We start from the raw sequence: 17,231 nt of genomic DNA, 5'->3' as shown, positions 1-17,231 counted from the left end.
AATGAGTCGTATCTAAAATGTTCCCTTAAAAAGATCATGAAATTAACATGACCTATCTTCATAATCCATTCTATAGACCTCTAAAAATGGTCTTTTTCTTTTGCTTGTGAAAATAAAGGGTATGACCTGTAAGCAGATGTAGGAGCAGGCTGAGAAGCACATGCAACAGAAGGCTCTATTGTACAAATTTTCTTTTGTAAGGATGTTTAAAGTATAGTTAATATAAACACCAAAATGCTTGGTCTTCAAGTGCCTGCCGGTTAAAGGAGTGCTGAAATGCTGCACCCTAATTTGTTCTCTTCTTTCTGTGTGTTCTTCCTTATCTCACATGCCTACTTTTTGAGCATATAACGGCTTGCTTGTCTCAAACTCCTTTCACGTGTTCCTCAGATTCTGCTAGTCTTTAATTAACAACGCTGAGCTTTGAAGTAAAATTCAGATATTAAAAGCTTGTTAAATGAATAACAGAATTCTCTTAATCAAAGCTGCAGACTTAATCTTTCTGTGACTTAAAGATAGGAAATGCATGTTTTTCACTTGCAGAATTGAAAACTGATCGGTTTTGTTTTGTTTTTTTTATTCTGAGCATCACTGTGCATGTTACATTTGAAAACAAGCATTCTTAGAAAGGGTTGAGGCTTTTTTTAGTGAATTTGTTTCTAACCAAAAATCTCAGGGGATGGGGGGGCGGGATTCTGAAATGTAATACACTATAAAAATCCACAGGTCAAATTAATGGCTCCATGTAAATATTATGCATTAATTTTTTTCTTGTCTTACAACTGTTATATTTTCTCTCTTTTGCTGGTACATTTTTGGCAGCACTGCTGTACCCATCTGTCCACATGGATTCAAATACAAATGTCAACTTGTGTATTCCTCCTTATCTCAATTTTTCTGTTTTCATCTATTTTGTTAAGGATAGAAAAGGTTCTATTTTTTTTAATATTTGGACATATGCAGGTCAGTAATATAAATTACTGTGCAGATGACCAGTATCACATAACTTAAAAACAACTTCACCTGCATTCAGTTGAAAACAAACATACATACACCCTATTATCACCTCTTTAGACAAAAGCCTGATTGAAGGTCAAGAGATTCACACTCTGTCAAACCAGCAGGAGAAGCTACTTCCAGAGTTGAGGGCCCTTCACTGAGAACATTCTGCCACCAGTCCTATGACATTTGTATCTAGGGACAGTAAGCTTAAGAGCCCCATTTGATCTCATATGCTGCAGCTATTCACAGGGGCCCCAGTCCTGCATTACACTCAGTGACTCCTGCAAATTACTTGGAGCATTTAACTCCTATTGACATAAGTATTTCACAGGAGGCTCTCCACACCTTACAGGATTGAGCCAAGTGAGAAATGATTGGGGTCAAGGAAATATCAGCACTCAAGGAAATCCCCAAAAGTACTGTGTGATCAATCACTTTTCTAAAGGCTGGGTAGAGTATGGGTAACAATTTGCAAGACTGTCAGAGTTTCTTTCTGCAAAAGAATGCTGGAATCTTCTTTTCTGCTAGCACATCATTGAACAGTCTCCCACTAGCAACAAAGCTGCTACCTCTCACTTGATTTTACTGACCATATGAACACAGGTCCAACTCACAGTAGGGTTTCAAACCTTTTGATATATCTAGAACCGGAGTGAGTGAAACTTGTTGAAAGATGAGCAGAGATGACATTTCATCTATACTCCCAGGAATGAATATATTCCAGCAGAAGCAGATGGGCCAGTCCGAATCCAACTGATCTGATCCTCAAAAATAAGTGGGAATTTTACGAGTGAGGGAAAGTATTATTTTTCAGTGATTCACCTAGCTGTACAGTACCAAAAGCATTTGTGGTGGATGAGATTTTGTGGTTGCTGTTTAGGAGGAAAGGAAAATCCAATTTGCCTCTTCGTGTAAGGGAAGAAGATGCTTAAGTGGTGGAAGGCCATAGGTGATCATCAGTAGAGTGGTCCACCAACTGTACAGTACTCTACTCTCATTTAGAGACTTCTGAAACTTACTTGGGTCCATCAGTTGCCATGGATGGACCAATGGAAGAGGTCCTAAACTGCAACCAGAAAAATGAACTGTGACTTGAAATTGAAAAATCAAGTCACCTGTATAACTTTTCCTTGGTTGGTAAGAGGGGGTCACAAATATTGCTATTAGCTCCAGAAGAGTGCTCAGGTGATTTATGGAACAGAAAAGCTTTAATTCTAATTGCCCTGTGCTACCAGGCCATATTAGCATGTTCCTGTGGGAGTGGACAACAAAATAACACTAAATCCATACATATAACTAGTTAAAAAATGTCAGTGCCATTTTGTTTTAATCTCGTTTTAACTTTGAAGCAAATGAAGAAAAAGATTTGGAGATGTAAAACAAGCATGTGTTTTGAAATCTGTTGTTTTTCTGTATTTTTAAGATAGAACTATCTTGGGGCCCAGTGGAATAGCCATTACTCTTGTGGGTGAGCAGTTACTTACAGGAGTAACAGAAACTGCACCTGAAAGTAAATGTTCACTAGTGTAAATCAGGTTATGCCTACCCTGCATTTAAACTCCTGCAGCTGGCCAGTGCCAGCTGACTCGGGTTCGCAGGGCTCGGGCTACGTCGCTGTTTAATTGCAGTGTAGACATTAGGGTTTGGGTTGCAGCCTCCCACCTTGCAGGCTCCTATAGCCTGGGCTCCAGTCTGATCCCGAATGTCTACACCACAACTAAACAGCCCCTTAGCCCGAGCCCCGCAAGCCTGAGTCAGCTGGCATGGGCCAGCTGCGGGTGTCTAATTGCAGTGTAGACATACCTTAAGGGGCTCGCTATTTGGCCCTCATTTGTATCTTTCTGGGAGAATAACAGCTTTATATGCTATTCTGCCACAGTAATATTTAAGTGAAGCAAGAAAACCATGTTTCAAAGTTGGGGCTATTTTCGAAGAGCACGTTTTGGAGATCTCAGTCATACCTTATTGTCTATTGTACACATTTTCTGACATCTTTTTGTGCTCTTCTTATTCTTCTTGCAGCACACTCAGTTCTGTCGAAACACTCACTGCAAATACATTTGGCAATTCTAAAATATTTAGATATTGTCGGTGTAGTTCTGTGTGACAACAAACTCAGTGAAGTGACAGTTCCTTTGTATGTAGTGATTCTAGTCTTAGTGCAGGTTGACAGATGTGACATTCTCCTGGTTCACCTTTCTCACTTGTCATTATCTGCACCCCTGGCTCTTTCCTGTCACATATGTAACATGCCTCAGTGAGGTTTAATATGACAGAACTATTTACTTTATCACTCCAGAGCACAATCTCTCTTGACAATGAAATCAGACAGTGAAATTTACTCAAATTTGAGCACGTTCCATCTGTCAGGGGGCTGAGGCAAAGTGTCAGGGCATCCATCAAAAGAGAGAAGATAAGTTATTTGCTCTTTCACTTCAAATTTATATGATAGTATATTGATGTACATAGCTACACATACCTTCACCATATCAGATTTTTATTGCTGTCTTTGAAATAATTTAAAGAGTTCAGACATGTTTTCCTCCTTGACCTGACAGGTCACAAATATAAATGATTATGAGGGTAGGGAGTTGTTGCTTACAGCACATTATGTCATGACCAGATAACAATCTATCACTTCTAGATTTAATGTTGGTTGAGAAAGTTAAGATCTGAGTTTCGCCAGTTGACCTTTCATCACTTTCTTTGGTGGTTAGTTAAAATAATTAATAAATTAAAGTACTGACGTGTCTTTTTAAACATGCTGCACAGAGAAAAGTCATGAGTTTTATATGGCAGATGTATAATATTGGAAATGTTTACTTCAGGTTTCTGGAACTCTTCTGTATTACCTTTCATGCAATATTTTTAATGATATACATTTTAAGATCCTGATTCCGTAAAACATTCTTATTCAGGACAAGACTTGAGCATATGCTTAAATTTGCTGAGTGCTTGTATAGGATTGTATAGGATTAAAGCGTGTGCTTGTATAGGATTGGACTTAAACATTTACTTAAATATGTTCCAGAATGAAGACCAATATTCCTTGGGCCACATCACAATCTTCTTGTTTATTAGAATTTATTGAGAAACCAAATACATCAGATAACAATTTGACATTATAGTAATTGAATGTCTGTTTCTCTCTTTATTTGTTGTTTTTCTGACGTACTGTCTTTTGATGTTCACAAGCTGAAAATAGACTATTTAAATAGTAGATAACATTTTATTCACAAATCATGTGTAGTCTGTTTCCTTGCTAATTGCCAATCTCTTTAAATTTGTATTGTTTTAGAGCATATTGTTGCAAACCTTACTCCTGTGAGCAGTCATGCATAGTTCTATTAAAATCAAGCTCATTGACTCAGTGGGGTTACTTGCAGGAGTAGTAACATATTAAGTATTGGGCCCTTAATTTTTACCTTTTGTGCCTGATTTGGTTAAAAAATAAAAACAGCTTCCTTAGCATGAAAGCCTTGCTGAGGCATTTAAATCAAAGATAATTTTTCAAAATTTATTCACAGCTTGTTTAGAAATACTATTTCAGTATTTTGATATACATGTCTGTCTGCATATAAAAAATAAATACATTGGAATGGATGCAACATTTTTAAAACTGAGATATACTTTATAGAAAACAAAGTATTGAGATATTTATAGTCTGAGCAAAATAGGAAATAATTATGAATATGATTTGTTAAAAAATAAATTACAGCCAACATGCCACATTTGTAGTGGTATCTCTGCACAGAAAATCCATTCCTTTCTCAATATGCTGTGGACTGACCATTTGAATTCATGGCCTAACTTCTTTTTATTAACAATAACAAGCCACAAGTATACTGGAGCTTAAATTAATTGCCAGTATTCTAAATGTCATCAGTTCTAATCATCTTGTTAATTCAATGCCCAGTATTATTTTAATTGTATCAGTTTTCCTTTTGACACTTTTTCATGAAGTAAATATAATATTTTATAAACACGCAGGCCTGCTCATTATAAAACATAATGGTGTCTACTGTCAGTGAGAGACGTAGAAAAATGATTATGCAGGTAAACTTTTTTTAATTGCTATGTACTTGCATTTAATATTCAGTATAGCTAATGTATTAATTATATTTCTATGGTGTAAAAGGAAGGTATATTATAATTTGTATGTACACACCCTCACACAGAATATAACCGCTTCTTCAGTTTTATCATTTCTATGTAGTTAGGATCGCTCATATATTCAAACTATGTCTCCAATCACTTATTTCGTCTTTGCATTTTTGAAGTGATGTTATTAGATAGCTGAGTTGCAAACTTAGGTGATTGTATATCCTTAGTTCCATTATGTGCCTGAATCAAAAAGGATTTATGTTACAGTGTATGTAAATAGCTGGGAAAACGTACACAGAAAATTGTACTGGAAAGATCAGACATTTTGAGTTCTGGACAAGACATCTAAGGTGACATTCACCTTGGTGTGGGTACAAGGCCCTCTGAATCACTCAGGTTTCATAGACAGGGTTTCGTGGGAGAGGAGGTACTGATTGAAAGATCACACCTGTGGCTCTGTGGAGCCTTGCATGCTGGAGAGGGGAACTCTTTGGTGGGTCATAGAGGGGTGGCTAGCTGGTAAACAAATAAAAATGAGAACAGGGTGGGGTGAGGATTGTTTGTTTTGGGGTTTTCCACCTTTTCTGAACTCAGAAGTGGCTTTTGAATGGATTTTGTTCAAACTTTCTAATAACTGGTTTGAAACCAATCATGAAATATTTCAAATAGAAGAGAGAATTTATCACAAAGTCATTAGTATATGAAAACGTAATTATAATGGAAGTTCTGATGTAACCTTGCCTACAGCAAGAGCTATTAGGGACTCACTAAAAAGAAAAGCTAGTAGAGACCAAAAATGCAAGGATATTCCATAGTATTTTTGTTTATTGGAAATTTACTTGAGAATGTTGATCCCTGTATAAATTTGTTCACACCCAGGTTAAGTCTCTTAAGGAATCCAGTAATAATTATGCTTCCTCTGGTATATGAATGCTCTTTTCTTAAAGTGTGTATTCCTTCAACAATTCATAATAGACAAAATTTTACCATTGTGCAGAAAGCCAGCATAAGGTCTATACATTGCTTAAATTCCACTTAAGCCCTCCTGTGGGTTTACGAGGAACTTAAACAGTGCATAGATCTTGTACTGGCTCTCTGTACAGAGATGAATTTCACCCAGGCTATCAGCTATCAAAGCAAGACCTTTAGAGATGCAGTTGAACTAATGGTTTATTTTTATATCCGGTATTTGCCTGTATTTAAGAAGGGGTTTGTGTTACTTGGTAGGTGTTTTAAAATAAATGTATTAGAGTAATATTATTTTAACATAGCTTCCCCTTTTGCAAGTGCAAATTTGCACTTGTGGTTTAGCACCCATAAAATGGAATTATGGGTACGAGTCAGAGGCTCTGCACTTTGAAGTACTTGTTTTTCACCTGTAAAAAGGACTTAAAACATTCAAATATCAAGATTTGCACTGGCAGTTTAGTTGCAGGTGCAGATTTTGCAGGTCACTCACAGAAAGGGCACTTTTTAAAGGTTAATTATTAATTACTGAAAGTTGAATGAGGAAAAAAAATAGTTTGTTTTGAGAAAGGACCTCATTTGTTGCAGTCTCTTTTGCTGTATACCTGATCTTCCTCCAATATTCTCATGCCTGCTCTGTTTTGTTCACTTGCTGCTTCTTGTCCATGCTGAGGGAGTTTCATGTGGTAGGTCTGACCCTAATTGGTGCTCATTCCCTCAGGAAGCTAGAGACGGGAAACTTTTTCATGGTGAGATGCTTTTCTGCATTGTCAGCCGCACAATGCCTCAGGGTGGGTACCTCCAAGGATCAGAGATTTGGATTTCAGAAGACTGGGCCTCAGTTTTGTGCAGGAGTGCTCAGTTGAGTGCAAGGACAGGACCTAGCTGGGAAATGGATCAGAAAGACTGCCTGTGCTACCTTCTATTGGGTAAGCATGGGCGTTATTGGGAGGGGTCTTTATGATAGGGAAGCTGGAATGAAAGACTACAGGGAAATGGGAGCCGGATAAATAGTTAAGAATTTGAATTTCTAAGCTCTAGTCTAATTGATTTCTCAATATAAGTTTCAGCCTAGTTCTTTAACTATATACATACATTGCTTTGAAGTAAACTCAGTAATAATGGAAAGGGGGCAAAGGCCAGGGAGAACTCTGGGTGTATGAATGGGATAAATGACAATGCGTACATTGAAGGATGTTGTTCAAACAAAACCCACTGTTAATTGATTAAAACATACCAAGACAGAAGACAGATTTAGTTTCTATGATTATGATTAATATGTGGAAGAAAATGTTGAACAAAAGATTAAATAACTATATCATATTACAGGCCTGATGGAATTGGAACAGTCTCAGTTGAAGAGAAAGAAAGGTTTGAGGAGACTAAAAACCGACTTTCTTCCCTTTTAGAAAACCAGATAAGCCACTTCAGGTGAGTGTATAATTCATTCAGTGCATATGAAGCTTCACTCAAACGGTTTTGACATGGTGGTGTTCATTGTTGTGACTATGAATAAGACATAGCAAAGATAAAAGTTATTTGAGGAAAAATTCAAGTCATAGTAAATATAACATAATACATTTCTATTGGATTTCTTTCAAAAAGATACCATTTAATTTAATCACACATTATTGGCCTGTAGCGTTCACTTATATAGCAGAGGAGACTAATTCCTTCCAATGTGGGAATCACTGGGTGAAATTCTATGGCTTCTGACCTCCTGCATAACAGACTAGATGACCATAGCAGTGCTTTTGGCCTTAAAACCTATGACTATAATTCTAGCTCATGATTAGCTGAAAAACTTCAAATGAAGATGAGTGAGTAAGCCGTACTGAAGTCTAGAATAGTGTTAATCAGTATGATCCATATGCAAACTGAGTGTCCTGATTAATTGCAGCTGAGTTAAGTTCAATTTTTTTTTAACCTTTGAGCTAATCAGATCCCATATGCAATATCTATTTCCTGACTGAACCCATCAGAGGTAAATATTTTTCTGGGTATCTAATCTGTCTTTACTAAACTTTATATTTTTATGCATTTCCTCCCCATATCAGGCAAAGTCTCTGCTCCCTAGTCCTCAATGAAGAGTTTGTCCATGCTGAGTTTCAAATTTTAGCCGTTTTTGTTGTTGCCCAGTTCAAAAACTTGATTTAGAATTAAATCACAAAGGAAAGAGTATTTCTTCTTCAAGTGATCATCTACAAGGATTCCAGTCTTGATCCACATGCACCCCATGCACACAAAATCAGATTCTTTTGGCCAGCAGTGTCCATTGAAGCTGCATCTGAGCCCTAGATGTCCTTGTGCCCCCGCCAGAACCTAGGGCACAAAGGATAGACCAGGCCCAACCAAGCCTTAGTTCCTTTTTGCCATTCATGGCAGCAAAACAGAATCCCTGAAGTATCCCGCCAGCTTCTCTGCACACTGTGCTAGCTAGTGTTAGTTATTTGTTAGTCTTGGTGCTTTTGGCAACACACAAATGCACAAAATAAAGAAAGAAATTTTATTTTTTTTAGTCAAGTTCTGGATTTAGGCTAGAACACTCCCTGTACAGGTGTTCTAGTAGAATGTCAGAAGAGAAATCTCTGGGGTTTAAAACCTGCCCCTCATGTGAAGCTTCAATGCCACTTAATGATGGGCACTCTAGGTGCCCATTTTGTTTAGGAGAGGGACATGTTCCTGAATGATGTACCATATGTTACCCCTCCTTTGGGTGGACTTAGAAAGCCAGAGAAGCCTGCCTGAAATTGTTCCTCCTGTAGTGCCCTATGCAAACTCCTCAGACACCAAAAGGAAGGACACAGCTGAACCTCACTCCTCAGGTTGGTCCATCTCCATGGGTGCCCTGGTGAAACCAGATTCCACCCTGAACTCCCAGGCTCTGTAGACCAACAGGCCCCAATCATCACCCATCATTCCAGCTTCGATTACCTCTGAGGAGGTAGGAAGGAGCACTGCTCTAGAATTGAGCCAAGGCAGAAGACTCATAAGTCTTACTTATCTCACGCTCAACAGCCAAGGGGCAGCCAATAGCCTGAGAAGGGTCCCTCTGGCACCAGCTGTTAAGAGAGCACTGGTGGTACCCACTGAAACTGTGTACCACGTCTCTCTTGGTATTGAGCCTTCAGTATCTGGCATTTCTGCACAAGCAATCTCAGAAAAGTGTTCCTCAGTGCCCAGCTCATCAATAACTAGTGTGTTGATACCCGGGGCATATACAGTACTGAGTGATTTATTTGTGAGCCTGGTACTGGACTCTCATCTTCTATGAGGTTGGGGGTGGTGATAACTAAGTGACCAGCTATTGAGTTTGTCAGTCGAGCAAGTAAAGGTGGAATCTCCAATATTGACTTCATCCTCTATCAGCTGAGGGAGCACAGCAGAGCCAGGGCACCTGTGACAGGACAGCCCCTCCCTTGGAAGAGGTATATTTTTAATCCCCTTGTGGGCATAGTAGGAACTCCTCTCCTACACACCCACCTTCCCCTCCTCATGTAGCACAACAGAACTCAGGAAGAGACTACTCTAAAGAGGGATCTGTAAGGGACAGCAGAAAATGACCTACGGTTCCCCCATGTGTCTGCCATACTCATATGAGCCCTGGCCCTATTGGACATCCTGGGGACTGCAGCCATATTCAGTCATCATCGGCTCCTTCTAGGCTTAGATTCCCCTCCCCTAAAAGGCAATATAGACCAACAGAGCCAGGTCAGCGAGTGCAGCCTCAGATCCTGAAAAGATAGGAAGAGGGAGGCGATGAGGATCAGCATCTACAAGGGGAAGAATAATTTGTCCGTGCTGCGATCTCCTCATTCTCTCCCGACAAGGCAACAAATCTCTCAATGTCTTCAAGACAACTTCATCAAGTATATGGCAGAGATTCTAGATATACCTCTGGAAGTGGTGCAGCAAAAACTTCTCAAACTCCTGCTCATCTTGCATTTTTCTATGCCTATAAATGAGGCACTGTTGAAACCTGTAAAAGACTTGTGGTTTATATGAGCATCCATTTTGGCCACATCAAAATGAGTTGACAGAGATATCAAATCCCTTCCAAGGGATTTGACTATTTTTATTCCCGCACAGTTCCAGGGTCTTCTGGTAGCTGCATTCCAAGAGATGCTGACACAAAAGAGTCCTTCCAATTCTATATCTAGGGAGAGAAACCCCAAGAAACTGGACCTGTTTGGATGCAAAGTCTGTTCATTATCAGTCTCCAGATGCATGTGGCTAATTTCCAAGTTCTTCTGACAAGTGCAATTATATGAATTGGTACAACCTGTCTCATTTAGTGGGCATGCTATCTCAAGAGCATGAACTGGAGATAAACACCATCATATCCAAGGGACAGCTTATTGCCCACATGTCCTGACACGGCCAACACAGCAGCACATACTATGACTACATCAGTGACTGTGAGAATTTCTTTTTGGATCCAGTCTTCAGAGATTCCTAGGTTGATCCAAACAACAACTGAGGAATTGCCTTTTGAGAGCAACAAACTTTTTAATTCAAAGGCAGATGAGGCCATCCATCCTTTAAAGGACACTAGGGCAACTCTGTGTTCTCTGGGCCTCTGTGTTCCCACCCCAAGAAGGAAGCAAACAAGACCACCGGCCTCCTTTGGGCATAATTCTTCTCCCCACTGTTATCACCAGCTCCAAAGGACCTCAGAGCTGCTGAGAAGGAAGCAAAGGTTCCACTGATGATGAACTTCCACCTCTTCTTCCGCTGTCTCAGAATCTGGGTCTTACATCAAGCAGCCGGTATGATTCCAATGTCAAGATCCTGACAGTAATGCTCAAAGATCTCTTCCCTTCTACCTCCCCTTGCCCTCCTTTGGCAGCTTCCTCTTTTAGTTTAATTAATTTTGGACTCAGAACTTCTTAGACCAGTAGGTCCTGGAAATTGTAAACAAAGGCTACTCTATCCAATTCTTTGTACTCCCTACCCAACCCTTTTCAGGGACTCTTCTCACAACATACTGCCTTTTACAATTTGAAGCAGTAGAGGAACTGGCCTTAGAGTTCTGAGACAGGGATATTTATTTTCATTACTTTTTCATCCCAAAGAAGAAAGGGATTTGGTGTTCCATTCTTGCTCTTCAGCATTTCAATAAATTCATCTGCCATTTTAAATTTAGGATAGTGATGCTAGCCTCCATAATTCCCTTATTAGAATCTGAAGACTGGGTCATAGGTATCTTGCAGGTCAAGAGCTATTTGCACATATCCATTCATCTGGCCCACAGGAAATAGCTCAGATTCCTAGTAGGAACCAGTGCAAGGTCCTGCCCTTTGGTCTTTCCACAGCACTGAGGTTATTCACCAAATACTTGGCAGTCATGGCAGCTCATCTAAGCAGACAAGGAATCCAGGTCAACCCATCCCTCAATAATTATCTGATCTGAGTAATCTTAAATTCTTAACATTGCTGGACACTAAAAATCATGGTCTTGATAAAGACAGTGTATTTATGGCTTATTACAACAACCTATAACCCTACATCCTATGATTGGAGAACTGTTAACAGGTCAGTTCACTTTGAATAGTCTTTTAGAATACATGTTAACTACTTACACTGAACAATCTGTTCCACCTTGCATTTAGCTGTGACATCTGGGCTTGTCATCATTGCAGGGTAAATCAGCACCACTGCGATTGATGCAGCGACGTCGATTTAGCAGGTGTGGTGAAGACTCAATAAGGTGATGGGAGAGTATTCTGCCGTCGACTTCAGTATTCCACCTCAGTGAGAGGCGGAAGCTATGTCGACGGGATAGCGTCTTAACTATCATAACTTAGATCGACTTACCTCGTTAGTATAGACAAGGCCTCTGAGTACCTTTCCTAGACCTGAAGAAGAGCTCTGTGTAGCTCGAAAGCTCGTCTCTCTCACCAACAGAATTTGGTCCAATAAAAGATATTACCTCACCCACCTTGTCTGAGCTGAGTAAGATCACCTGAGTGGGTAATGAATTTCTTTGAAATAACCTTAAAGCTCTTTGCTACTCTGAGCATCAAACTTAACCTCAAAGGGCCCTGTCTTTTTACATTGACAGGACAAACTCATTCAGGAACACACCAAGAGTATGTCTACACGAGAGACCTTACAGTGGCAGAGCAGTACGGATGCAGCTGCACTGCTGTGAGATATCTCGTGTTGCCACTCTATGCCAATAGGAGAGAGCTCTCCCATTGACATAATTAAACTACCTCCAATGAGTGGCAGTAGCTATGTCAGCAGGAGAAACTCTCCTGCTTACATAGCACTGTGCACGCTGCCAGTTATGCTGGTGAAACTTATGTTGCTCAGGGGTGTGTTTTTTCATGGCACAAGACTGTAGCATTTGTAGAGAGGGTTATCATAGAATAGAATATCAGGGTTGGAAGGGACCTCAGGAGGTCATCTAGTCCAACCCGCTGCTCAAAGCAGGACCAATCCCCAACTAAATCATCCCAGCCAGGGCTTTGTCAAGCCTGACCTTAAAAACTTCTAAGGAAGGAGATTCCACCACCTCCCTAGGTAACGCATTCCAGTGTTTCACCACCTCCTAGTGAAAAAGTTTTTCCTAATATCCAACCTAAACCTCCCCCACTGCAACTTGAGACCATTACTCCTTGTTCTGTCATCAGCTACCACTGAGAACAGTCTAGATCCATCCTCTTTGGAACCCCCTTTCAGGTAGTTGAAAGCAGCTATCAAATCCCCCCTCATTCTTCTCTTCCGCAGACTAAACAATCCCAGTTCCCTCAGCCTCTCCTCATAAGTCATGTGTTCCAGTCCTCTAATCATTTATAGGTCAGGAAAGGCCAGGTCTACACTAGCACTTGTCAGTAAAACTTCTGTTGCTCTCCTGTCAGCATAACGCAGCTACACAAGCTGTACCAACACAGCTGTGCTGCTGTTCGCTCATAAGCATAGACATAGCCTAAGAGATTATCTGTGTAGGTCTCCAACTGTGTAAGGACATGTTATGAGTTAGCCAGGTTAGATCCACCTAGACACATTAGAGCTTGTTCCACTGCTGCCTATTTGAAGAATGTCCATGTTCCTGAAATCTACAGAGCAGCTACAAGGAACTTGTTCTGTACACTGACAAGCCACTATTCTCTGATAGAGGGTTTCAGACCAGATGCCTGCTTTGGAAGGGCTGTCCTGCAAGAAGTTTAAGTAGGACTCCCACTACTCATCCCCAAGCAAACAGACAATTATTTGTTAGTCACTAAGAGTGGAATCCAAGTGGGCAAGCACTCAAAGAAGAAAAACAGTTACTTACCCTACAGTAACTTTAGTTCTTTGACATACGTTGTCCGCATGGATTCCACAACCCACCCTTCTTCTCCTCTACAATAGAGTTCTACTTCTCTGGGACTGGGAATTGGCAAAGGAAATGAGGGATGGTTGGGCCTGCTCTGCCCTTTATGCCCACAGGTGGAAGAACAAGAGGACAGCTAGGGATCAAGTGCAGCCCCAACGAACACTGTTGGCCAACATAATCTGATCTCATTTACACGGGATGCAGGCCTACCAAGAGTGGAATCCATGTGGAGAACGTATCTCAAAGAACCACAGTTACTGTAAGTAACCGTTCTTCTTTTTCCATTATCCCATAATTTAAAAATAGCTGAAATATATCTTTTCAAACTCTCCTAAAAAGTTCACCTTTTGGCAAAGCATGGAAAAATGTAGCTGATTAAGTGAGTATTTTGGAAAAGTATGACTGCATGAAAATAGGTGGTTGTAATGGAAACTGTTTTGTAGCCTTAATTCTCGTGACTACTACAATACAGAACTGTAATTATTAATTAGAGCTCTCTATAGTTAGATCGTTTTCAGCATTGACTCAGGACTACGTGCATTTTAGCAGTGTTACGTTATTTACATATCATATGAAGGAAGCAACACTTTAGAACGTACCCAGTGGGATCTCTTGAGTTGAAATGCTAAATGTAATCCAGGGATCAATAACATGTACTCATAAACTACGTCACCTACAGGTTAACAGGAGTAAACAATAGAAGAGACAATACATGGATTATGCAAATACTCTGAGAAGGTTTAAGAAGGAGGAGGCAAATACAACAGCCAAATGTGTATTTTATTTAAAGGTGGATTAAGGCTAAGGTTTAAATCTGTTTTGCTAATTTGTTAATACCCCCAAGAGTTGCTAGCACAACAATAAGAAATAAGCAGAATGAAGAAGATAGTGTACTGGCACTATGTCTGCTGAAAAGATTTGTCTGACCTCATTTTCAGGGTTTTATTATGGGTTGGCCAAAGCGATTACTAAAATTCATTGGTCTGAATCCTTTTATTACTGGTAAAATGATGTTAGAAAATAAAGCAACCATTCTCATTATAATAATAATAATAATAATATTAAAAGAAATGTAGTTTCATGCAAATAATCTCAACAAAGTAGAAAATCCCTTTTTTGATTGGGGATATCCCAGCAAAATACAGGTTTCATAGATCGGATTAGGAAAGTCTGAGCTCTACAGACTTGGAGTGGCAGGGGTATTTTTCAATCAGTTGAATTTATGGAATCTTTTCTTTTTTAATTAGTTAAGCACCAAAAGTGTTGCGGTGCTGTATGAGACGTAAGAGGTTTGTGTCCTGGGGATCTTCCAATTAAAGCCACTATAAAATGCATTCATATGTAATATAGTTATAACAAAAGAGGAAATATTAGAGGAAATTTGCACCCGTTTTAGCATTAATATTTTAAAAAGTGTAGATATCAGAGATTTTCTTCTGATTGCTAAACTGATATTAAAGCAGGATAGAACAGGTAAAATGCTACTTTACAGTGTCTTACTGCAATGTCTGCTAAAGTCATAAATGAAATCCCTTCTCAACACCATGGACACCTCTGACACCATACTCAGAATATTTTTGTAAATACCATTCATAGTTTAATCACCATGACAGGTGCTTTTTTATCTTTTGGACTTTCAGAATCTTGGAGCTGAGGAAGAGGGGTTCAGATTTCATTTAATGTTATCCTATATATTGGATTAATGAAAAGATTTAAAGGTGTCTTCTGTCAATATACAGTATACATGTACCTTGCACTAATGTAAATTAAGGGAATGATGTATGCACATTACATGTAAAATAAAATTCTTAATTTAGAAATTACACTCTTGATAATGCGTCCTGTGTTTTGTTGTTTGTTTTTTGTTTTGTTTTTAAGATACTGTTTCCCTTTTGGACGTCCTGAAGGAGCTTTAAAAGCCACACTTTCATTACTTGAAAGGGTATGTTTTTTTAATGTTTTAATCCTGTTAGAGTACTTAATTTGTGTGTCCTATTATAAGTGTGACAGTGAGGACACCTGCACTTCTGTTTAGATACTGTTCTACTTGTTTCATTAATGCACTGCAACATTTTTCAACAACGACAGATAGTAGTCCAATCTAGAACATATTTACAGGAACTTCCCTGAAGTCATTGCAGTGATTCCCTATTTCTTTATAAATTGATGGTTATGGAGCACAGCCTCTCAAACGAATCCTGGCCATGTGCCACCTGAGGCATATTGCACATATGCTTAGCTTAACTTAAAAAAAACCTCCATAAAATTGAAATAAACTCCCAGTAAGAGCAAAATTGAAGTCAATTTAAGAAGAAAAGGCAAAGGGCTAAAGTCAGCCAAATTGGCATGGAGAGATGGAAATAAACTCTGAACCTACAAATCCCCTGCACTGGGCCATAAGAAAGACAAGCATTGTTAACAGCATCTATCCTGTCTTGGGAAAGAGGGGCTTTAAATTTTAGAAATGATTCCTTAGGAGTATATATATTTTATTTATATTTTAAGCTACTAAAAGCCAACATACCTGTATAGATTGAGTGACGTTGAAGTCACTGGCAAAGCTTCCATTGTCTGTCCACGCCAGAAGAGACAGAAGGCCATGGATGTGGTTTAACTAGGCCACAGTTTTATACACTTATAATATCTGGAAGTACCCTGCAATAAATTGTACAGAGCAGAGGTTGGCTCCCTGCTGATCCAGACATAGTAGCCCCAACCCCCCTTCATCAGCTTTGTTAAAGGGGGTCAAGAAAAGGAAGGGGGTCGCTCCCTAGTGGTGAGATGTAGGAGACCCAAAACCGCCATTACTTGGTTCCCATAAGGGATGCTTTCCTGCAAATCTTTTTCCAGTCCATTTCATCCAATAACTGTATCCCATTTATACCAAGTACCTCCACTGGTCATCCACCACAAGTTGTATGAATTTAAGTTGCGATAGTATAACCTAACCCCCTTACCCTACCCCACCTGTTCCCAGACCAGCAATGGGGAATGCAAAAAAACCCAAGCCTCTCTGGCAATGAGGGAAAAATTCCTTTCCAACCTTCTCAGGAAAAGGGGCAACTACCACAATAGTCACAGCAGCTCAGTACGGAACCCTGGTTCCGTATTGCCAACTATTGCCAACTTCAAGGGAAGTGGGGAGAGAGAAGGGGCTTCCAGCCCGATCTGGGTAAAGAGGGTCTCTCCATGGCTGCCTGGGCTATAAATACCCCCACCCCTCTTCTGGTCAGCAGGAAGGGCAATGCAGTGACCTTGTCCTGACATGGCCCCATCTGCTTTCTACCCTTCCTGTCTGTCCCTGTAAACCTTCCCCCTTCTTCCCATCTGCTGTCAGAGAGCCCTTAAAGGGACAATGCTCCTTTTCTTCCAGCTAGCCAGACAAAGACCCACTCTCATAAAGGTTGCAGTGGGTATTTCATCCTCAGCCATTTTACTTGGTTACTACATTTTAAATGCCTTTAATTTTTTTTAAAAGTATCGCGCTTTTTTTGAAAGGCTGTGTATGATCTAGCCTTCTGGGTGCTCCAAAAATTCAATGAAAGTCTGGTACTTGTGTTGCCTAAAATAGCTAATCCTTTTTCACAAATTAGACCTGCTTAATTTTAATAAGCATATGCAGGAGGAAAACGAGTCAGTAATGGCAAGTCTTGATGCTGTGCTCTTCCAATATTTTTTTTATTTTTTTCATCTGTCAGTGAGTGCTATGCTCATGAAATTGTTGGATGCATTTCACTGGCAAAGGCTTAGCAAAGCACAGATAGGTGCTCCGCAAATTTCGCTCCTCGCGTCTGTAGCTGTGTACCTTAATCTAACCTTCAACACTTCTGGTATT

General features: G+C 39.7%; 1 protein-coding gene across 3 annotated transcripts in view; it reads left to right on the top strand.

Moving 5' to 3' along the window:
* The window catches only part of CADPS2 (calcium dependent secretion activator 2), a 561,163-nt gene that overhangs the window by 414,534 nt on the left and 129,398 nt on the right, over nt 1–17,231 (top strand). For all 3 annotated transcript variants that reach the window (XM_077834502.1, XM_077834493.1, XM_077834509.1), the window contains exons 14-15: nt 7,402–7,503; nt 15,275–15,338. In XM_077834502.1, the coding sequence (XP_077690628.1) occupies nt 7,402–7,503; nt 15,275–15,338 (166 nt within the window). The remainder of the gene's footprint in view (nt 1–7,401; nt 7,504–15,274; nt 15,339–17,231) is intronic.

The sequence above is a fragment of the Eretmochelys imbricata genome, chromosome 1, assembly GCF_965152235.1.
Source record: "Eretmochelys imbricata isolate rEreImb1 chromosome 1, rEreImb1.hap1, whole genome shotgun sequence".
NCBI classification, from domain to species: Eukaryota; Metazoa; Chordata; order Testudines; family Cheloniidae; genus Eretmochelys; species Eretmochelys imbricata.
The sequence above is the reverse complement of the archived record's forward strand: the minus strand, read 5'-3'. Positions and strand labels throughout refer to the sequence as shown.